Source organism: Gossypium hirsutum, chromosome A09 (assembly GCF_007990345.1).
Source record: "Gossypium hirsutum isolate 1008001.06 chromosome A09, Gossypium_hirsutum_v2.1, whole genome shotgun sequence".
Classification (NCBI taxonomy): domain Eukaryota; kingdom Viridiplantae; phylum Streptophyta; class Magnoliopsida; order Malvales; family Malvaceae; genus Gossypium; species Gossypium hirsutum.
In genome coordinates, this window is record NC_053432.1 from 76,706,818 (window position 1) to 76,729,881 (window position 23,064).

At 31.1% G+C, this 23,064-nt stretch overlaps 3 protein-coding genes across 7 annotated transcripts; 2 read left to right on the forward strand and 1 right to left on the reverse strand.

Annotated features, from left to right (window-relative positions):
* The first annotated feature begins 1,250 nt into the window (after positions 1 to 1,250).
* LOC107937046 (trihelix transcription factor GT-3b) lies at positions 1,251 to 2,828 on the forward strand. The gene is made up of 2 exons (XM_016869855.2): positions 1,251 to 2,006; positions 2,159 to 2,828. Exons 1-2 carry the CDS (start codon positions 1,698 to 1,700, stop codon positions 2,714 to 2,716), a joined length of 867 nt encoding a protein of 288 aa, XP_016725344.2. The 5' UTR covers positions 1,251 to 1,697; the 3' UTR covers positions 2,717 to 2,828.
* Positions 2,829 to 12,570: 9,742 nt separating this feature from the next.
* Positions 12,571 to 14,639, reverse strand: LOC107937042 (uncharacterized). Of its 4 annotated transcripts, none has more exons than XM_041076863.1 (3): positions 14,453 to 14,607; positions 13,562 to 14,332; positions 12,571 to 13,462 (listed from the first exon to the last, which is right to left on the reverse strand). In XM_041076863.1, the coding sequence occupies exons 2-3, from the start codon at positions 14,322 to 14,324 to the stop codon at positions 13,077 to 13,079; spliced, it is 1,149 nt and encodes a 382-aa protein (XP_040932797.1). In that variant the 5' UTR covers positions 14,325 to 14,332; positions 14,453 to 14,607; the 3' UTR covers positions 12,571 to 13,076. The 4 variants fall into 4 exon arrangements, with proteins under 4 accessions (XP_040932797.1, XP_016725341.2, XP_016725340.2 ...); XM_016869852.2 differs by having other exon boundaries at positions 12,571 to 13,465; XM_016869851.2 differs by having other exon boundaries at positions 12,571 to 13,465; positions 13,562 to 14,639.
* Positions 14,640 to 17,639: 3,000 nt separating this feature from the next.
* Positions 17,640 to 21,650, forward strand: LOC107937050 (lysine--tRNA ligase). Of its 2 annotated transcripts, none has more exons than XM_016869860.2 (15): positions 17,640 to 18,120; positions 18,222 to 18,351; positions 18,467 to 18,632; positions 18,713 to 18,806; positions 18,964 to 19,049; positions 19,425 to 19,543; positions 19,617 to 19,688; positions 19,780 to 19,905; positions 19,997 to 20,279; positions 20,416 to 20,512; positions 20,612 to 20,768; positions 20,870 to 21,013; positions 21,089 to 21,157; positions 21,248 to 21,391; positions 21,477 to 21,650. In XM_016869860.2, exons 1-15 carry the CDS (start codon positions 18,053 to 18,055, stop codon positions 21,513 to 21,515), a joined length of 1,794 nt encoding a protein of 597 aa, XP_016725349.1. In that variant the 5' UTR covers positions 17,640 to 18,052; the 3' UTR covers positions 21,516 to 21,650. The 2 variants fall into 2 exon arrangements, with proteins under 2 accessions (XP_016725349.1, XP_016725350.1); XM_016869861.2 differs by having other exon boundaries at positions 19,620 to 19,688.
* Positions 21,651 to 23,064: the final 1,414 nt, after the last annotated feature.

Here is a 23,064-nt window from a genome sequence, read left to right on the forward strand (position 1 = left end):
GTTGGTCAAAGGCTTCAATGCCTCACCCTCACCTTTCCTTCTACTTCTACCCACTTATGCTCCTCTGTCGACAAATCGTATGCACCGTTCCACGATCTTCTTTATTTAGAATAACATCAACTTTCATTTTAGAATTTTCCTTAAAATTTTTTTATTTTTTCTTTTCAAAACTAAGGTTTAATTAATCCAATAAACTGGGTTTTTATTTAAAAAATGAATTCAGATTCCAATATTACAACCACTTAATTTATGTTTAACTAAATCCAATTATATTAACGTGCATTTGGTTGTCCAATCATTTTGTATTTACCCATTGCTATTGACCTTAAAATTTGATTCATATTTTGTCACACAACATAAAAAGATTTGGTGGCATATATCAATGAGAAATATCTTAATTTATTTCAATTATGTTATCTCCATATATTATATAAAAATAAAAATAAAAATCTTGTCTTTGAATTCACCTTTAGGCTTTTAATAAGAAAGAAATTAAAAAAAGGTGAAATAAACTTGGGGAAGGGGGACTAGTGGGGTCGTCTAGGCTTATAGTGTGAACCTTAGGCCAAGTGGGTCCCTTTCTTTTTTCACCCTATAAAAGAGCTGCATGCATGCCACGTGTATGACTGTGGGAGGCGTATACACGTGGGACTTGAAAGAATAACGCGTATAAGATCATGATCATTCAAAAGCCAAAACAATAATTTATTATGAACGGCTTAAAATTTGAACCAAAAAATTAGCAAAGGAAAATGGAAGTTGCATACATCCTTTTTTTTTTTCAACCTTTAGATTTTCGGAAATCCATGCAAAAATTATTAAATAAAAGAAGGAGAAAAAAAAAAAAAGCGTTACCGCCTCCTCCACGTACATTCTGGGAAAGCAAATCCCATCGTTGGGTCCTTCACTTGTTCGGACGGCTCCAAAAGCGAATAGACCACACCACAAAGCTGCAAAATATATTATTCCATTCGAACAAAAAAGACTATAAAATATATATATATAAAATTCACTAAAATTTTATGGCTAAATCCTGGGATTATAATAAAATCTTCGGGTGCAAGTTTTGTATAAGCGGTAGCAGAGAAGGAAGTCCCCACCACAGTATCGGGCATCAACAGTGAGACTTTCAGGGTCGTCAGCGTGACGCCGCGTGAACGCAATGGGAACAAATGGTAAAAAAACGATTTATATAAATTATATTTCAAAAAATAAAAAAATAATAAAGGGAAGGAAGAGAGAGATTCCGCGTAGACAGATAGAGACGGAGAGAGGAGTCTTGAGGGTAGGGGAGAGAATGTGAAGAAACAGAAAGCTTTTCCTTCCCTTGGTTTCGTTTTCTTGAATTTGAACGAATAGTAAAAACGCTCGCTTTTGACACCTAAGCTTACAGCAAATCTATCTATCTATTAATCTTTTTTTTCCCTTTTTTCTCTTCTTTTTATATATTTTTAGGTTTCTTCAGCGATTTTTCTTTTTCTTTTCTATTCTTCTTTTTAAAAATCTTTCTTGAGGGTTTCACATTTCTTGTTCACACCATCTCCATATAAATCTTTCATGTTTCTCTCTCTCCATCTTTTCTTCTTTCTGTCAATCTTCTCTTTTTTGGATCAATCATCCTTTTGGAGGCTGCAAAAACATAAGACTTATCGATAATCTTGTGTGGCTTTTGTATGCTTTGCGTGTGATAGTTGTAAATGGAAGGGCACCAACACCATCATCATCAATATCAGCAGCAGCAGTATCAATATCATCAGCAGCAGCAGCAACAGCAACAACCACCTACCAGCAGTGTAAACGTTGATGCTGATAGATTCCCTCAATGGAGTATTCAGGAAACGAAGGAATTCCTGATGATCAGAGCGGAGCTGGATCGAAGTTTCATGGAGACCAAGAGGAATAAACTGCTTTGGGAAGTTATCTCTACCAGGATGAGGGAAAAGGGTTTTAATCGAAGCACTGAACAGTGCAAGTGCAAGTGGAAAAATCTCGTTACTCGGTACAAGGTAGGTATCTCATAATAGTCAGTATTTTGATTTAACTCTTTTTTATTTTTTAAACGGAACGGATTACGTATCCAGGAATATTTATTTCTCTGTTTTGTTTTACCTAAAATATGCATCCTGAAACCCTATTTTATATACACACACTCATTCAGGGATGTGAAACGATGGAAGAAGAAGCTATGCGGCAACAGTTCCCATTTTACAATGAGTTGCAAGCCATATTCTCAGCAAGGATGCAAAGTATTTTATGGTCAGAAAGTGAAGGAGGAGCGACCGGGTCGAAGAGGAAGGCGGTGCAGCTATCTTCAGACGAGGAAGAAGATACGGAGGAAAAAGAGTTAGAAAAGAGTAGCGTTAGGAAGAAGAAGCAAGGCAAAACCAGTGGTGGTGCAGGTATTGGTGGCAGTACAAGCGGGAACGGCAATAATAGTAATAATATAAAGGAGATATTAGAGGATTTCATGAGGCAACAAATGCAGATGGAAATGCAATGGAGGGAAGCGTTCGAGGCGAGAGAAAACGAGAGGCGGTTGAAGGAGATGGAATGGAGGCAGAAGATGGAAGCATTGGAGAACGAGAGGATATTGATGGATAGGAGATGGTATGAAAGGGAAGAACAAAGGAGAATGAGAGAAGAAGCTAGAGCTGAGAAGAGAGACGCCCTCATCACTGCACTTCTAAACAAGCTCAGAAGAGATGATCACATGTAGACGACAAGTATTTATTTATTCATGCATGTTTTAGCAGGAGATGAAGCCTTTGTTTGAGAGGTTTGTCCTAGAACTCTCGTTCTATATATCAGATCGATATGTTGTTTAGTTCTATGAATTGTTTCTCTCTTTCTGCTCTGCCCACCGAGGCTTCATCTTTTGCTAGTATAAGAGAGCTTCCATTTCCTTAAGTTTTTTGTAGTGTTTTTTTATTCTTCATTGCCATTATGTTATAGTTATAAGAGGTCAGTTGACAATGAAAACACATTCTCAAAGCACCATGGATAAAAAGCTCCAAGGTCTAGACATATATTGCGCGATAGTTAAACAAATTTAACAATATACACACAGCAAAATCCACAAACGATAGTGAGTCCGAAATAATGTTCATAGTGGCCACTGTTGAAAATGGTCCATTAATTCTTGCTACTGCCTCTCAACTTATTCAAAGTCTCGTACCTTTCACTCACATTACATTGATCAATCTCTTCATAGTAACCCTGGTCAGCATGTCTACAGCAAGAAGGATTTGGGTTTTTGGTTTTCCATGGATTCCTAAAGTTATGGCTGTCAAAACATGTGCTTGACTTTCCCATATTAGAAAATTACCATATGTGTGTTGTGCATTTTCTGGTGAGCTAATTAGGTAAGGAAAACTAATGAGTGTTAAAGAAGGATTACCATAAGGGGAGTCATCCTCTCTAAAATGATTACCCTCCACGCAAAACTAGAACAGGCAAAAAGTATGCAAAGCAGATAGATGAAAAGGTTGTTTCCTGATGTAAGTGTTAGCTAACTTTAGCTGAAACGAGTCTAGCGGATTTTTAACACGTTTAAGCTCGGTTTTTTCATTTCTAGTTTACTTCACTTATGGCTTGAACTAGAGATGCATGTCTTGATTTATTTTTTTCATCGTTACTAGTCTAGTAAACTTGTGTGCCAGCTTGAAAATCATGAATTTAAGATTATGCAACTATGTACATATTGATTGTACATGAACCTAAAATCTATTTACGTTTAAATTTTATTTTGAACTTTATTATCTATTATTATATAAATAACAAAATAGGAATATGCATTTTACATTCAATTAAAATGCACGTGTTTTAGGGTATGATCAAGAAAATCTTATATATATATATATATTTGTAGGCACTAATTAAAAAGAACTTCGGAATAGCCATTAACGCATGGAATTTAATTTATTTGTAAAAGCTCTTTTATTTCATTTCATTTAATATTAAATTTTTCGAAAAAATTAATGCTTTAAAATGATTTGAGGATCTTGGCACAATAATTAACTTAGGATTTCACTTTCAATGTGTGAAGTATATTTTGCGTAAGTGGTAGAGATCATGATAACAAATATATCAGTGTGTGGGGTTGATTTCTAGGGTTATATATGTTATATCTGCCTAGCTAGCTAGCAAAAAAAGAAAAAGGAAACATCACGGGAATTAACTAGCTAGAAACAAGAATGCCATGTATATATTATACATTGTTTTTCATATGATTGGTATTTCCAAGTGGTGCATCAATTAACTGTAACATTCTTAGGCTGATCTAATTTTTCATTTTTTAAGGTTCATGCATTCTCAAAATGTGGCAGAAAATTTTTTGGTAGTATTATTTCTTATGATTGACATATATAACATATTATGATGAAGTTCAAAGAAAACAAACTGATAATGGTAGGCATGTAAGATCACAAAATCGCAGGCATTGAAATATTTTAGTATATATGAAAAAGTGTGAAAGCAAGCAATGAGTCTTCATGTGATGGCAACACATATTTGTCTGCTTGAGTTTTGCTTTTTCACATCTCCATAGCACTTTTCCTCGCTTATTGTTTTTGGTTTGCAAGTGATTAAAGCAATTAGTATCTTTGCTGACCTTATGCATGACTTACGGCTTTTTGTCCACAATATTCTTTCCAAGTTCATAACATGCCTCTTCCAAATCCACATGATACTAATAATTATGATATATTTAATTTGTCGTTTTGTTTTTCCTTCTTCCAGTTATTAATAGACTCTAACTTGTATCTGCAAAAGGGTAAAAAACAATTTGTACTGTGTGTTTTTCGATGATCTTTCCAGCTGAGTTAATTTTCAAATGGATTGACTTATTATGATTGGAGACAACCAGGCTTTAACCATGTCTGTATGCATGTAATCCACCAATAGATTCAGATATGATTTGAAAACAAACATACAGAAACAGGAAATAAGAAGTAGCTTCAGATTTGCAGGACAGCTATCACTCTAACCGTGTTTCTCATAGGAGATATAAAGATGCTTATTAAATTCACCGACGTATGCTGTCACGAGCATATATGGATGTACGTATCAGCATAAAACTTTGCAAAATGGTACTTGTAATTTTTCATTCACTTTCCTATTTATCTCTTCATACAACTTAATGCACTTATGTTTCTCTTTCCTCAGAAATTGTTTACGTTGGTATTCTTGCTTCAAGTAAATAAATGATAATTCTCACAAATTAATTGAAATTGAAGAAACCAAAGGCTAGAAGGGATAGTTAATAAGTCACCGTCGTGGATTCGAGTCGCGGAAATTATTTACGTAGTATTAATTTATTCTTATTAAGGGTGCGAGTTATAACCAATTTTAATTCAATTTTAAAAAGAAATAAAAAAAATTCCGTTTGGTTAGTAGATTAATATATTGTATACATGGTCATATGTTTTGTTTTATTCATGATTTAGTTATTACCAACTTATTCCACTTGTTGACTAATAAATTTTGCATGCTATATTAATGTGAAGGCCAGATTCTAGTGTAATATATTAACCATGTGAACCAAGACCCCGTCGTTTGACCAGATTTCTAATACTGCAGTAGAAAACATCCTAAGCTATTTTTATTAAATTATTAAAAATGGAACTTTGACTCTCTTCCTCGCTCATGTGCTCAGCAATTATAACGTTCCAAATGGAAAAGAGCATATCTATTCAAACAAAACGGATGAATGAAGATTCTTTCCCAATTTAAACTAAGATGCATATGACAGCTCGAAACTTCGTTCCACATGCAAATATATTTCTCACCCTCATTTAAACGTTTGACACACAGGTCACGAGAAACATCCCAACCATAAATAAATTGGAAAATAGAAAATTAGTTAATAATTTTTACTTTAAGTAATAATAATGCAAAATGAGAAACTACTAGCGGAAAGAAAATGCCATAGCAACAATCAAATCAAGTGTCACGAAGGGAAAAAGCAAGATTCTAATTAATTTCTACACAAATCGCAATTATTTCAGTACCCCACTCACAATGCAATAAGATGCGACATTGTTTTCGCTTCATCAAGTTGACAACCTTTTCTCTTTTTCTATGTGACATTCAGGATCTGCTTTTTCAAATCCTTAATTGGAACTACATCTTTTTATGGATTATTGAGTTAATAACTCTCCACTTTAATAAATTATCAAATTAGTCATTTTTATTTATCTCATATTATATTTTAGTTGTTTATATTTAAAATATTACGTTTTAATCATTTACGTTATTGTATTGTAATGTTTTAGTTAATGCATTGTTAATTATCATTAATAGTGTAACGGTAAACTAATGTAGCATATTAAATCATCATTTCAAACAAAAATTTTAGGTTAAATTTTATAATTGATCCTTTTTTTTTTCTATTTTGAGCAAATTAATTTCTTTTATGTTCTTTTGACCTTTTTTCCCCTTCTCTTATGCTTCTCCCTTTGTTTTCCTCCCTTCTTCATTTCTTTTAATATAGTTTTTCTATGTTTTTTATTTATTAAAACTAATCCACAAGCTCGCATCACTCGAAAAAAATTAAATTGTTTAAAAAAATTAAAATATAGGGACTAGTTTTAATAAATGGAAAACGTAGAAAAATAGAGGGACATGTAGAATAGAAAATAAAGGAAAAAAAGGAAAGCTAAAAAAGCATAAAAGAAAAAAATCAAATTGCTCAAAATAAAAAATTATGAGGACTGATTGTATAAATTAACTTAAAATTTTTATTTGAAATGATAATTTAGTGTGTCATGTCAGCTTACCATTATACCGTTAACTATAGCTAACAACTTAGTGACTAAAATGTTACAATGTAATAACATAAGTGGTTAAAATGTAACATTTTAAAACATAAATAATTAAAATGTAACTTAAGATAAACAAAAATAACTATTTTAATAATTTTCGTTTTTTTAATTATTGTATTACTGGTAGATTTTTATATAAAAATATAAAAGATAAAGTATTTAATAATTTAAAAAAATGAAAGAAAGCCAAAAAGCTTTCCCCTCCTTCGCACTATCCACATCCCTGAACAAAAATGAATAAACCCTAACCACTACCCCATGCCTTGTCAGCAGCAGCAACGGTTGCCGCCTTCTCCATTACTTCCTTTTCTTTCTCTATAGCTGCCACTGCTCCTTCCCCTTGTCTCTCCACCTCCACCTTCCACTGCCATTCACTATCTTTACAGCTTCCCCCTTCTCCTCCCTTTTTTCGTCTTTGGCGTGCAATTTTCAGGACTCCCCCACAGTCGGGCTTGTGCCTGAAGCCTTGGATAGCTGCTTTATTTTCTCGAACCAGTGGAGGTTTGCTTTCTCGAGTGTACGGCTTTGTGTGTTTTGTCTACACTTGATCCAAACAGCTTTTCTCTTTGAGGCTACGTCAAAACTCATTGGGAAGATTATGGACATTAGCATCGAAAACAAAGCACCGATTCACAATGCTTCTGGTGATGGATTTGTTCTCGAGTTGTTTGTGGTTTGGCAGTGGGTATTTTTTGTCTTGTTTTAACAATTATTAAAATCAAGTGTTGTTTCCAATATGCTTTTGTTCTCTAGGATTCATTGTATGGGTTTTGGGGTTTGTGAGATAGGCTTGGGCTTAAAGCCTTTTATGCTTTTATTTATTTATTTTCATAATTTATTCTATTTGTTACATCTCTACAACTCTCATACACGTGTCAAAAGCATAGACAACGTTGACCTCCTATTGACTTCACTTAAAAAAGTTATCTCGCTCGACCACCCGCTCTAAACAAGAATACATTACCTCTACGCGTTATCAACTATCCACTGCACCAAGAAGGCTTTTAGCTATCTGTTTTCTTGAAAATAACTAGATATCCGATTTTCAAGTGTAAATATTCCTTAAGTCTGAACACGCCTTTTAATTCATATAAGACTGATATAAGTAAAACAACTTTGTACTAATCGAATGCATAACAGAATGAACTCCACTGTGCACGTTCTTCACATATCAGATGAGGATAATTCCCTTCATGATAACTTGCCACGTCATACTAATGCATGAAAGAATCTCTCCTATAAATACCTTTAAGAACAAAAAAGAAAGAATCGTCTTTTAGCACCCTAAAATTACTTTGAACAATTATTTCCTCATATAGTCAACATACCTTTATCTTTTCGTTATCTTCCTCTCTTATTGTATACTATATCAACAAACACTATAACAATAGGATGGAAAGGAAAAAGAAATGAGAGGAGAGAGAGAATGAATTGAGTGATTTAATTAGTTTGAGTAATATTAAGAAAAAGAGACTGTAATGTAATGGGTTCTGATGCATGAAGTGGGTGACCCTACAAATCCAGGAAAATGTGTTGAGAGTGATTTTATTCTTTGTGGGGGTGATAATATTGCGGTCAAATGGGAATAGTGAGTATTTAATTCGTTAAAATTCAAAAAGATAAATTTAATTAATATTGCATCATCCAATAGCTCAGCTGCTTCTGTCTTGGGGGAAAAGAAAAGCTTTTTTGGAATGAAGTTGACTCCCTTTTCCCTTCTAAGTTTATGAGTTGGTCCAATTTTTGGACTATCTTCTATCCATTTTATTAAATGATTTTCCATTTGATATATCAAATATTATATAAAATAAGTATGGTTTTATTTCAGACCATGAAAGCAAATATATATATAATTATTATTTTAGTTTGTACCTACCTACAAGTTCCTAATTTGAAGGAAACATACATTAATGCCACGAATATGGTTATATTATTAAATTAATCTTTAAATTTTATTTTTTTCTAATTATATTATTAAAATTTTATTATATCAACAAGGTTCCTTCTATTATTAAGTTTGTTAAATAAAATATTAAATTTTATATTACGTAATTTAAAATTAAAATTTTTTAAACAAAATTAAATATTATAAAAATAAATATCGTAAATATTTTGAATTTAAAATTTTCACTTTCTCTTTTTTTTTTTGCTTTTACTTTATTTTTAATTTTAAAAATTACACGAAAACATATTATTTTTCTTTAAATTTTTATTTTAAATTTCATATAAAATTTTACTTATTATTTAATGATTAAATTAACAAATTCATTAATGAAATGACCTAATTAATATTAATATCAATAATTTAATGATGTATTTAAAATATTTTAAAGCTTAAGAATCCATTTAACATAAAGGGCATAATTTAAGTATCTCTTATGCAATTAACTCTTGCGTTATATTGAAATATTGGAAGCCGCCCATTAATTAACTAAACTAACAAAGAATAGACTCTGATTTTTCCAGTTTTCAGTTTCCAAGCAGAAGAAAAGTAAAAGAACGGTGCCTATAATAATTTAGCCACTTGTCATTCTCAAGGTACGTACGGTCAATCTCTTTCTATAGCTCTTCTCGTGGAACGTGATTTATTTACCCATTATATTATAAATTTGTATTTATAAAAAATTCTATTGCACATATATGTAAAAATTATGTATTTAAAATAAATAAGTTTAAAAATAATATATCATAAATAAATAATTTATGGTTTGAAATTAGATAATAATGCATGCAAGGTATAAAAATGAAAAAAAAAATTATAAGTAAAACGAAAATTAAACACATAAAAATATTATTAAAAATATTAAATGTACTACAATTGTTTATCAAGATGTTGTTATGAATTGTGAGTTATTATCGAGTTGACTTGTGACTCAAACTCAATTAACATTATTGATATAAAAATCTTATCATGCGTGTATGCATGTGAAAAACACAAATTTAGAACACAAATGTGCTTTTAGAAAAAACATACAATAACTAATGAAACTTATAATTTGAAACTAATTAATAATAACACATGAAATATATACATTATTAGAATTAAAAAAAATAGATTTAATTGTTTAATATGGTGTTGTCGTCTTAATTGAGTGGTAAATTAAAAGTTTTACTAATGCAATTAGTTCGAGTTCAAATGTCGCTATATGTATATTTTTATTGTTTTTTTAATTAAAATGACTAAAATATCCTTAAATAATATAACTTATTTTAATTACGGAAGGACATTTCCATAATTTTCCTAATTGAGTTGATGACCCGGTTGAGGGTAACACCAACTCAATAAAACACTTAATAAATAGTATAGATATAAAATTGATGGAGGTAATAAAGTATGCATGATAGAATTAAAATGTAAATATTATATTAAAATAAAGTTCTAGTTTAGTGATAAAGTTAATGCTTTATTGATGTAAATAACACAAGTTCAAATCCAACCACATGTAAAAATTTTATTGGATTTTTTAAATAAAAAGTTAAAAATATCCTCGAATAATATAATTTATTTTAATTATAAAAGAATTTTTTTTTGTAATTTTACTAACCGAGTCAATGCCCAATAAATTGTGACACCAACTCAATCAAGGACTTAAATAATAATATAGATATATTGATATTATATATTATTATTTGTATAAAAAATGATACATCATAAAAAATTTAAAATTAATTTTATTTAATTTAATTATAAAATTAACAATAATACATGAAAAAAAATATTTTTTAAACAAATAATAAAACCTAAAATCAAATCATCGGGAATATGTTAGCGTAAGAAAATATTCAACAATTCGATTACCAATACAATAAAAATAAACATTAAACATATATATTCTTTATTCATCCTTGGCCAAGTATAAATAATTATTATGTAATTCAGTTAATTATTTAGTAAGTAAAAATATATAGAAACTTATCTCTATTTAATAAAAATTTTATATTATTTAAATGAAATTAATAAAATAACATATAATTATATTTTAAATATATATATTTTAAAGTTAAAATACTCTTATTATTGTATAAAATAGATTTTTAAACTTAAATAACGCACAAACATATTTGGAGAACGTAAGGTAATTGGATTTGAGCATGATAATTTTTAATTAATTTTTGTCTCCGTGCGATATATTATTTGATTGTGTATATTAATTAAAATATATTATATTGAATTATCAAAAAATATACATAATTTATAACATTTTATAAATATTATTATTGAAAAAGTAAAAATAATATAAATATTTAATTTTTATAATGATGATAATTTAAATTATAATCAATATAAATTAAGACAAATTTTTTAATATTTAAAATAATCCTGAATGAATTGATATTACTTCATTTCAGCTCTACTCTTAAAAAAGATTTAAAATATAATTTAAAGATTAAAAGAGAAAATAATATGTAAATTAATTTAATAAACAAAAATTACATAATGAAAAAAAATACACAATTGGTAATTAAAGAAATAAATATTTTATATATATTATATATGAAATTTGATTATTAATAATTAAAAAAATGAGTGTAAAATTTAAATTTTAGAGACTTGAACCACATATTTATATTTTCCTATATTAGATATTAAAATCGTATATAATGAGTTAATATTAAACACAAATTAAAATTAGACTAGGTGTGCGCACATTTATTTTTTATTTTTTCTACTCTATGACTAAATCAATTATAAAAAAGACTATCGAGACATGTGACCCTTGTTATATGAACAAATATTTATTATGATATATTTTTATAAGGAAATTAAATTAAATTAATATTAATTTTAAACTTTAGTCAATAAAAAAACGTGACAAATAATTAGTATGTCAAATGATAAATTTTTAGGTGTGCTACATAGAAATTGTTTGATTTTATTGTAACCTCAAATTACTACCGTATATGTATATGTATATATATTAGATTATTCATGGGATTACTTCAATTATCACTCATTCTTGATAATTGTAAAGTGTAATCGAGGCATTCTAATTAGAGACTTGTTACAATAATTAACCAAATATATTACAAATATATATATATAATGAAAAATGTGTTGAAATTAGTTTAATTGAAATTCAATTAAAAATTAACAAACTGGACAATTTGGGCTTGAAGCCCACAACTAAGGGGTATAATGACCAATTTAATACTAAATCCAATTGACATAAAAAGGCCATTGAAATCAAAGTAGTGAGGAGAGGTCTGAAATCGAATGTCTACATTACTTTTCAGTCAATAGAAATTTTCATTCAAATTGGTTCCTAATTAGAATTTAAATCCAACATTTAACAAAAAAGGGTTGTATATATAGGTAATCTAAAGACAAGAACAGTATGTACAACTTATATAGGAGTTAGGGGTTTAACATGACAACCATCATACGGTTGGTGAACGGAGGATGTAAGATCGATGAGGATATCCCATGCTTCTGCTGAGCTTGGTAAGGACGCCATTGATGATTGCTCCAATTTGTGGAAGTCCAAAGGTGAAGGAATATAGACTTCAATCAGGTGGCGTTGATGTTGATAGACCCTCTCCTGGAATGATGAACTTAGTCAAGGAAAGGCTGCTATTGATGATTGGGCATCTTTGAAGGACGATGTTCTTTTAGAGATCAGAACAAGTGGATGCATTGCTTCCACTATTTATATAAATTATGGTCTTTCTTTAGTCTTTACTTTTGTGTTCTTTTTGCTACATTTGTTAGTGGTGGCTTTGGCTCTGGCTCTGGCTCCACAATGTAGTCAATACGTAAAGACAAGTAGGAAGGGGAAGGTTTCAAATTCATTCTGTATATGGTTTTAGTATTAATTCCTCAGGTGGTCCTGATGGTTACCGTTTAGGCCTGACAATAGATATTTGTATTGTAATGCCATCCCATTCCCTGCTCAAAATAGTAGAATCCAACGCTACAAGCATTGACAAAAATACATAAGTCTCAAATTCATGTCCAACTCAACAACAGTGAAGCTTGGAAAATGTATATTCTCTCCCTAAAGCTGCAAAATATATAAAACCCATATAAGTCTACAAAGAAGAATTCTTTTTGTGTTTTCTAAACTCTGTTACTAGTAATTTTTTATTACTAACAAGTTCACATTTGCTGATGAATCAACATGCATTCTACATATTCTTAAGCCACGTGAGACTCGAATCTTGTTGCAGAGAAAAAGTGGAAGAGTAATCAAAACCGGCCAGCTCTTTTCACACCCGATTTCCCCTTGGAATGTTGTTTCTTTCAAGGTTTACCAGTTACCGCCTTGCTTGGAAAATCATTGCTTGTCTATTATGTTTGCACAAATTTACATGTGTGTGAAATCCCACAAGTTCATCAGCTACCTGCTGCAGCAGGTGATCAAGTATATGCTCCTCAAACTCTGCACAAATCTCTTCGAATATGAAAACTTTCTTGGTTTCCCAGTTCGAGAATTTTATATCTCCCTCTGTCAGCTTGCTAAGCTTATCAACTAATTCCATGTAATACTCAGTCTCCTCCACATTCGTTGACTCAAAATTCTCCTGCTTTCCAAGGCCTTCAGGGATTGAAATGCGAGCACTAGTATCTGTAGTGGTGAGGGAGTCATGTTTCACTGACTTTGATGACCATTTCTTCGACTTCACTTCCAAAGACCTTGAAACTTCTGTCAGAAATGTTAGTACACTACTCAAGTTAGATGGCAAAGACAGTGTACTGTGTACCACACACATATAAAGCAATTGAAATTTAGAACCCTAACCTGAGACGCCATGGACGACAAATGGGTTCTCAGAGTACTCAATTTTCTTAACTGGACGTTGATTCTTTGTCTTCCTAGTCACAACAGATACTTCCTTCTGATTTGCCACCTTCAATGCTTTTGAATTTGTTCCATTAATGCAGCTACCAGCCTTGAAAGAATGTTTACCAGAAACTCTCCTTGGCTCATTTTTAAGCTTAGATATCTTCTTGTTTTTCTCTCGAATCTGCTTCTTACAAACTACTTTATCTAGTACATTATCCTTTTGCTTACCGTGCTTACTACCTGATCTATCTCTTTTCTCGGATTTCCTTGGCTTAAACCCTGCAGCTTCATTGTTTTTATACTCATTATCCAAGTACACAACTAGGAAGTCTTGGTTCTGATTATGGTGGAATAGTTGTGGACCTTGTGGTACCTCACGAAACGATGATGATGATGTTCTCACACGGCGATGTTTGGCTTGTTTGAAATCAAGCTCCAGCATGTAATCCATGAAATTGACTGACCTGCTGCGGGTAACAGGACCAGGAATTTTACTTTTCTGAAGCCAGTTGTTCTCCGGAAATGAGTCTAGCCCCATTAGCCTCGCTACTATCCCAGGACCAGTTTCAGAAGCTTGGACTTCAACCTTGGCTATATCATCCACAGTGTTTAAACCTACGATGTGGTCTGATGGGTGTGTTTGGGGAGTCCCTGAACAAAGAATCCGGCGCAAAACAGATGAAAAACACCCAGAACCAGACCTTTTTGTGTTACTCATGGTTCCAACTGAAGAAAAAAAGAAAGATTAAAAAAAAATGCTGTAATGATAAGTGAGTGAGAGGCAGAAATGTGGGTGCTTGTAGGCAAAAAAGAATGGTTCAAATATAGTCAGCAAAAATAACCCACCGTGGAAAAAAACAGAGGCGGGCTTTGAGTTTGAATCGTACACAAATGAGTATGAATTTCTGCATTGATTCGTAGGATAGGGAGGAGTTGGGTCTATATATCATAGACAGGAGGAGGGTGTAGTCGTGGTATTCATGTTAAAAATGGTAGAGCTACGCGCAATTAGGTCGCGTATAGAGTGAAGGATTATGTGCATTTAAGACAAAGTAGCCTGCGACAACATTTATTGATTCTTGTTGGCCTACGCGCCATGCTGAATTAGGGAATAAGGAGAATAAAAAGAGTTGATTATTTTAGATTAGCGAAGAGGGGGGACCAGGTTGTATATTTAGGCATATTTTTATCATTAAAAGGATAGAGGGAAAAGCAGATTGGGCAGCCGAAGTTGTGGACTTTTGATTATGTTCAGATTAGTGAGGGTTTTGGATGATTGTGGCTGTGGTCTTTGACACTTTTGAACTACGTATTTGCTGCAGCCACCGACTCTAGAGAAGAGTACAAGATGGCTTCAACGAAATTTATTCGTTCACAGTTTGTTTGGACCTTCACATGCCTCTGTCGGGCTTCATTTCATTTTGATTGAGTGATAAACATCATCTATATAAAATTTTAACATAAGCTTAACTAATTCTAATTGTCTATAGGGTTTAACGTTTTTCAGATAATTTAGACGGTTTGAAATTAATTATGTTAGGGTTTCTATTTAATTTGTGTTAATTGGGATTATTAAGGTGTTTTGAGGTTTGATTCGATCTGCAAAATTAAGGGTGAGGTAAGGGGAATTGGAGTTGGTATTTCGATAACTCTTCAATGCTTAAGTCAATTCAAGATTCGTGGTTATGGGGAGAGTAAAATCTATTAGCTTAGTGAAAAAGTTAAAAGATGAGAAAAGGATAATACCTGCTCCTTATTGGTTGTTCGGTGTAAGGAGTGGGCCCACATGGTACAAAGTAGAATTGGTAATACTTAAAAATTAACATATATATCCTTATTCATGATATGATCTAACAATAATCACCTTTAGATATGAAGCTATTATAAAGTGATTAAAAGAAGATCAAAACAAACAAAATATATCGCTAAATGAGTAGATTAAGAAAGTGAAGGATATCAGAACTTTAGTTGCATCCTTTGGAAGATTTATGTTCAACCAATTATACGAGGCAAGTTTATAAACAACGTCAAAATTTTATTTGTATCTTTTAAAAAATTATAATTTTTTTTGTGGAATATAAATCATTTAATTAAGATTTCACATAAATATTTATAATTTGTGAGTCTAAATTATAGATTATTAATAACTTTTAATTTTACAAATTAAATCAAGCAGCTCAACCTCAACTACACCAAGTTGAAAAAGACCAACAAATCACTAACTTGATTGAATTGTGATTTTACAGATATCCTATATATTAATCGAATATCAAATTACCAAAAAGAATAAAAAAAAGAAAAAGAAAAAGAAGAAGGTGTTTTTACTTGATGGTGGTTTGTACGTCAACCTCAATGTATCAATCCATGATTTAATAAAAGCCCCAAACTGTGGTTCAATCCTTGAACGTATCAAACCTTTGTTAATGATGTATGGCATTTCAGTGTTTGGTTAAAACAACAACGGTAAAGAAATTCTTCTATTTCTTTGTGTGTGAATAGGGTAAAGCTTACAAAAAGAATTTACTCCATAATTTATTTTTCAAAATTTTAAATTTATAATAGCACCTTTCAGAAAATATTCTAATCCAAATTTAAAATATTTATATTTTAAATAATTCACCTATATCCAATTTTTTTTTATGAGTTGAGTGATCCGTTCAAGTTCAAAGGCTTATTTAAAATTTAAAAAGATTTAAATAAAAATATTATATTCGAAAAATGGTTTAAGCAAAAATAATTAAACATGTTTAAAATATCGATTGGGTTTGAGTTTAAACATTTAAGGCTTGAATTTTGTTTGACCTTTTTTTTTTAATTTTATAATGTTTTGTATTATATTATTTTTATATATTATGTAATTTAGAACACATAAAAATTAAATTTATAGATTATATAATACTACTATAATATATACATTAATTTTTTTAATATGACTATATATAAAATTATAATAAATAAAATATATAATACTATTAAATATTAAATTAAAATAAATATAAATATATATTTTAAAATTTTAAAAACAATATCAGTGGACATAAAATGAGCTTAGGTTAGCCATTTTTAAATATGGGTGGACTTTAGGCCAGACTTGATCGAGCATAAATTTATTTTTATCATTCTTAGGCCTAACCCATGAATACCTCTAGTGTATATGCATATAAAAAAATTAAAATTAAATTTAAATTTAAATATTTTATTTTATTTTTAATTAATATTATGTTTTATTTTTTTTATAGTTATTCAAATTTTGAATTTCAATTTATATTTTTTATAAATTATAATAAATGAATATAAAATAAAAAAAATGATATCAGTAATTTAAGTCTACATATAATGATTTTTTAGATTAAAAATCTCTATTAGAATAAATTATTAATAAAAGCGATACATCTTAAATTATACATAAACTTTGGTTGTTGTTTAAATGTATACATAAAACTTTAATTTTCATTCAATCATAGATATTTAAAGAAATAAATATATTAATTTATTTTTATATTAGATAAATATGTGTATGCAGTATATAAACATAAAAATGATGTTATAATAATAATTGTGTTAATAATTTGTGAGAATTGATATTCAAAGCTCATGTATTGTTTTGAGATTTATCCCTTAATAAAAATATACTATAGTTTAGTCAATTTTATTAGCTATTAATAAATAAATAAATAACCTCCATATTTACAAATATCAAAATTTTGGTATCAAAGTCGTCTTAGATGTAGATTATATTAGTAATACAAAGTAGATAATCCCACATTGATTGAGAAAATGTTTCTAAGGGGTTTAAATAATCTTGTTTTCTATCCTTGTTGAGTAATTGGGACTAGAAGTTCAACATATGCATGTGTACTCAATTGTGTTAACATGTAAGTTTGTTTTTTTTTGGATAAAAATGATTTCGTCTGTTTGTCCATTAAACAGACATATACTCAACTTAAACATAGGATATCAAATAAAGATCCTGCACAGACGGTAGAGGACTCATTCAGTACCCATATCTCCACTTATGGAGTTTTTCTTTTCACCATTTCCTTTTTTTTCTTTAAACTTTCTACAGTGTCATTTTCCTTGTACCCCAAGCAAGGAAAGTAAAGAAAGATGAAGCCAAGACAAAGCTCTGGAGGTGGGAGTAATAAAAAATGATTTTAAGTTGTTAAGTAGTTTCCATGTCTTGAGCCCCAAGTAGGTAATTCAAGGCCTAAGACAATAAAGAATTCAATATTCACCAATAGGGAAGAAAGGCGGAGTCAGTGAGCCTTTCTATAATTAAATATATATTTTATGATGAAAAGGAGGAAAGAGAATATTTGAGAAGGAAGACCTCTGGTTTAGTTGATTCAAATAGAGAATTAGAAGAATGTTTTAACCTTGCAAGCATTAGAACAGCACATGCTACACAAGTGATCTTTCTCTCGCCTACAACAGCGAGGAACTCCAATGCAGTTATCAATGGATTCGTTTGTTTCGGAACCCGGGCCGGCTTCATCTGAAACTCTCAGCAACAAGTATTGCTCTTCATGTGCTTTACTTATGTGAGTCGTTAGCCTTCTTTAATGACCATCCGATGACTGATTACATATATTTGTTTATGCTTGTTGTAATATAGTGCTCTTAAGAGAGAACGGAGGGCAAGAGAGAGGCAAGTCAGAGAAGAGGAGAAAAAGAAGGTGACCACAAATAAGACACCAGAGAATCAGAGGCAACAGGTGGCAAATAATGATACCATGGATCCTTCGGTAGGTTTCATCAACCACCAGTTTCTCTACTTAAAGAGCTCTAGTTGCTTTGCTTCCTTAAATAATGTAAAAATAGTTATGGGTGATAAATGCTCAAAATAAACTTTGGTGGCAGCAATTCCTCAGCAACAGAATCAAAAGTTTGGCATTACTAAAGGAATCTGGTGTAAATCCGTACCCTCATAAGTTTGATATTTCAATGTCTATCACTGAATTTATTGACAAATATAGAAGTTTGCACGTTGGTGAACATGTTGAGAACACTGAAATCTCCTTAGCAGGTACTCTGCTTATGAATTGGTTTTATTTCTATGATTGTCTCTTAGGAGTGTATTCTGATCAACATGACATTTTCCTTAAGGGAGAATTTTGAACAAGAGGTCATCATCGTCAAAACTATATTTTTATGATCTTCATGGAAATGGTGCTAAAATTCAAGTAATGGCAGATGCAAGGTACATACATAAATACATACGTACGTACATATACATCTTTGTCTTCAGTTCCATCATTGATCCTCTAAGATTTTCTATATTAAGTTTCAAAGGTCTCCTTATCATCGATAATGAAATCAAGAAACTTGTACCTTTAACGTGAGCTTGATTTTGGTAGGCATTCCAACATGGATGAAAATGAGTTCTGCAAGTATCACTCTGGGGTGAAGCGAGGTGACATTGTAGGGATATGCGGGTTCCCTGGTTAGTATACACCTATTTTAGTAGGATTTTTGATAGATTGCTCATTTTCCATCGCTTTTTTACCTGCATTTGGTAGAGTAAGCTGTTTTGCATATATTCGGGACCAAGATATCAAATTTTATGTGGAACTCTGATCTAAGAGAGTACATAACTTTCTTTATTTAATATATGGTTGTTTAGTCCCAACTAATGCTTCTTATAGTAAAGATCCAATTCTAGAATTTGGTCATTATTCTTTAGTTTTATTGAGATGATACAGTTGATCTTAGCAAGGTTTGAGTGCAGAAATTCATCTTAAAAATGCTTCATATACATGCATCTTCTTCATTTATGCATGTCAGGTATATAATCTCTTTGCTCCTGATTATGCTACAGGGAAGAGTCAAAGAGGGGAATTAAGTATTTTTCCTAGGTCACTCGTGGTACTCACCCCATGCCTGCACATGCTTCCAAGGCATACAGTCACCTCCAACAGCGATGAAGCACAGTCTAAGGTAAAAGATCACAAGGAATTTCTCAACCTTCATAAATGTTTTTCTAATGCTAAGTATATACTGATATCTCTAGAAGAAAACAAGAAATCATTCATGGACCCCTGGAATAACAAGAAATCCTGAAACTAACATTCTCAGAGATCAGGTATGTAATTGCTACTATTTCGGTTGCCAAGAGATTGTCTTTCTTCGAGGCTTGAGAGTTGAGAAATTGATAATAACTTCTTTTATGTTAGGAAACTCGATATCGTCAACGTTATCTAGACCTGATGTTGAACTCAGAGGTTCAGAAAATATTCAGGACCAGGGCCAAAATCATATCTTACTCCAGAGACTTCCTTGACAATCTTGGATTCATTGAGGTATGAAGATACTTAAAAGGGTTGAATAAATGTGTGGTAAACATGTTTTTGAAATCTTTGTGTTTATAAATATTCTAACCATCTGTCTCAGGTTGAAACCCCTGCGATGACTATGACTGCTGGAGGAGCTGCTGCTCGGCCATTCATCACACATCATAATGAATTGAATATGAAGCTCTATATGCGGATATCACCAGAACTGTATCTCAAGAAACTAGTTGTCGGGGGACTTGATCGAGTTTATGAGATTGGGAAAGTATTTAGGAATGAGGGAATGGATCTAACTCATCTTCCAGAATTCACAATGTTTGAATTTTACATGGCCTACGCAGATTATAATGACTTGATGGGCATTATAGAGAAGCTGTTATCAGGTTCGTATTTCACACTTACAGGAATGAGAGGGGTTGTTACCATAGCCTTAGTGCTCTACCTTAACTATTGATTTATAACTGCCTTTTTGTTGGATTGAATGCATATCTGGTAGGCAACCAATGACTGATTTTGCAGGTATGGTGAAGGAGATGACAGGGAGCCATAAAATCAAGTACCATGGTAATGGATTCGACAGTGAACCTGTAGAGATTGATTTTACTCCACCTTTTAGGTAAAGATACTATATGTAGTATATTGTAATATCACATAGGTCATAAGGCTAAAAGTATCATGTCAGGTCTGGTTACCATTGTTTTCCTAACTTGTGCAGAAGGATTGATTTGATAGAGGAGATAGAGTCTAGGGCGAACCTCAGCATACCCAAAGATCTTTCCAGCGAAACTGCCAATAAGTTTTTGTTGGAAGCTTGTGAAAAATTTGATGTCAAATGCCTTGCTCCCCACACCACAACTCGGTTGTTAGACAAGGTCATTACTTCCCCCTAGTTAGTTCACCAACAGTTAATCATCTACATAATCATATCACATCAATATATTTGGCTTCATACTTATTTAGAATTGAATAACAGCTTGTGGGCCATTTTCTTGAAGAAACGTGCATAAACCCTACTTTTATCATCAACCATCCAGAGATAATGAGTCCTCTGGCAAAGTGGCACAGATCAAAACCGGGGTTAACCGAGCGCTTCGAATTATTCGTGAACAAGAAAGAGGTAAAACTGCAAATACAAAGTTCATGCTATTAATTAACTAGTGTTGCAACCAACTAATCCCGATCTTGGTTGCAGCTATGCAATGCATATACTGAATTGAATGATCCTCAAGTACAGCGCCAAAGATTTGCTGAGCAGCTCAAGGTAGCATCTTTTTTTATTCTACATATTACTGATGCAACAACAATAGGCTGTTCAGTGCTGTAATGTAACATGGTCTTACTGTTCTTTTAGGATCGACAATTGGGAGACGATGAAGCAATGGTGTTGGATGAATCATTTTGCAGTTGTTTAGAGTATGGGTTGCCCCCGACTGCTGGACTGGGAATGGGGATTGATCGCCTAGCTATGCTGCTTACGGATTCACCAAATGTCAAGGTTACTGTTCTTCAATCTTCATTAATTTATGTATTTATGTACATACTTGGATCTCAATGTGACACTATGGTGTTTGTTGATATAGGAAGTTATCCTTTTTCCAGCAATGAAGCCTCAAGATTAGACTTTTCACCAATGACCAGCTGACTTTGAAGTTGTCAGTTTGCTGTACTTATTGTTGTCTGTATTCTTCTTTGGCTAATTGGAGATTGGAATTTTAAGCTCCTGTAATAATAAATGCCATCAAATCATTTTATTCTTTGTTTTGTATTTTCTACTTTTAATTTTTTTTTAAAATTTTATCAATTGAATCGGTGGGTAAAAAATTTTACATTAAAATATTGAATTAACACTCATTCCGATTTTGGTTTCAAGAAAATTGCTATCCCTACCTCTTACTACTAGAAAGCAACTCTGCTCATTTCTCATTTATTCAGTAAATATTCATAATTTCCTTAAATTCACTTTTTGAAAAATGTTAACGAGTGCGGTCATATTTCTATGAAAAATATTGTAATTAAACACATCCTTTTTAAAATTGTAAAACAACTATTAAAACAATTTTTTTAAAAAAGTAATCAATAATTTTTTCAAAACAATATCTTGGTTGTAATATCTAAAATAATAAACACTTAATCAAAATTATATATTTTCGATTCGTCTAGGATGAGCGCTTTGATCGAGTAGTCTTCTTTGCTATCTTCAAACTCACGTCTGCCAAGTGTGAGCTCGCTTTAGAATCTCAAATAATCCACTCGTTAGCTGCATAACTCATTTGAACTTGTTATTGTCTTAACATTGCCAATGGAAACACTTACAAAACCAATTTGAACCTATTACCGAATAAATAACTGACATCTGAAAATAATCATTAAATTTATTGAATTTATTGGTGTCGGAGCTCCATCATCCTTAAACAAAACATACTTTCAAATTAAAAAATTTACTAAATTAACAAAAACAAAAATACATAAGAAAATGCTCCTCGTTTCTCTCTCATTCATCCTCTAACAAAATATAATTTTTAAAAAAATCAACTTGGATTGATTTGCCACTGGTATTATATATAACTATTCGGTCACGCAAATAAAATGATTCCACCAAATAAATATTATTTTTTTATATTTAAGTTAATATATATTTTTAAAAAATTGATATAATGCTCTAATGATGGCGCCACTCTAAATAGAGCCACCTAATAAAATATTATTTTTTTAAATTTAAAAAATAAAAAAATAAAATAGACCTGGCATGTAAAAATATGGTAGGGCAATTCTCCTTGCAACCACCAAAAAGTTAATTTTTGTATTCACGTGATTAATGGAACATGTTGGTGGCGCCATTCTCTTTGGCTCTATCAACTTTTACGGTTCAATTTAGATCATTTACTTTATTTACATAATTAATCAAAATTTTAAGATCATTTATTTATAAAAGACCTTATTTGATACTCTAATTTTACAAAAAAAAAAGTTATTTTAGCTATTTATTTAGTTTTTTTTATTTCTTTTAACCTTTGAACTTGTGTTATTTATCAAATCAATTCAAAATGGATGGAAAAATTAACCTTACTAATGTGGCATAGATTGTCACGTATATGCCACATCATCAATTAATTAATTATTAAAATTTTTAAAAATTAATTAAAAATATTTTTAAAATTAAAAATAATT

What these genes read in the sequence shown, in the direction of transcription:
- LOC107937050 (XM_016869860.2), top strand. Translation starts at nt 18,053, where the DNA reads ATGCAGTTATCAATGGATTCGTTTGTTTCGGAACCCGGGCCGGCTTCA. An exon ending in ATGATACCATGGATCCTTCG is followed by an intron (nt 18,352 to 18,466) that starts GTAGGTTTCATC and finishes CTTTGGTGGCAG; the next exon opens with CAATTCCTCAGCAACAGAAT. An exon ending in CACTGAAATCTCCTTAGCAG is followed by an intron (nt 18,633 to 18,712) that starts GTACTCTGCTTA and finishes ATTTTCCTTAAG; the next exon opens with GGAGAATTTTGAACAAGAGG.
- LOC107937042 (XM_016869851.2), bottom strand. Translation starts at nt 14,324, where the DNA reads ATGAGTAACACAAAAAGGTCTGGTTCTGGGTGTTTTTCATCTGTTTTG. An exon ending in TGTCGTCCATGGCGTCTCAG is followed by an intron (nt 13,466 to 13,561) that starts GTTAGGGTTCTA and finishes CATTTCTGACAG; the next exon opens with AAGTTTCAAGGTCTTTGGAA.
- LOC107937046 (XM_016869855.2), top strand. Translation starts at nt 1,698, where the DNA reads ATGGAAGGGCACCAACACCATCATCATCAATATCAGCAGCAGCAGTAT. An exon ending in ATCTCGTTACTCGGTACAAG is followed by an intron (nt 2,007 to 2,158) that starts GTAGGTATCTCA and finishes ACACTCATTCAG; the next exon opens with GGATGTGAAACGATGGAAGA.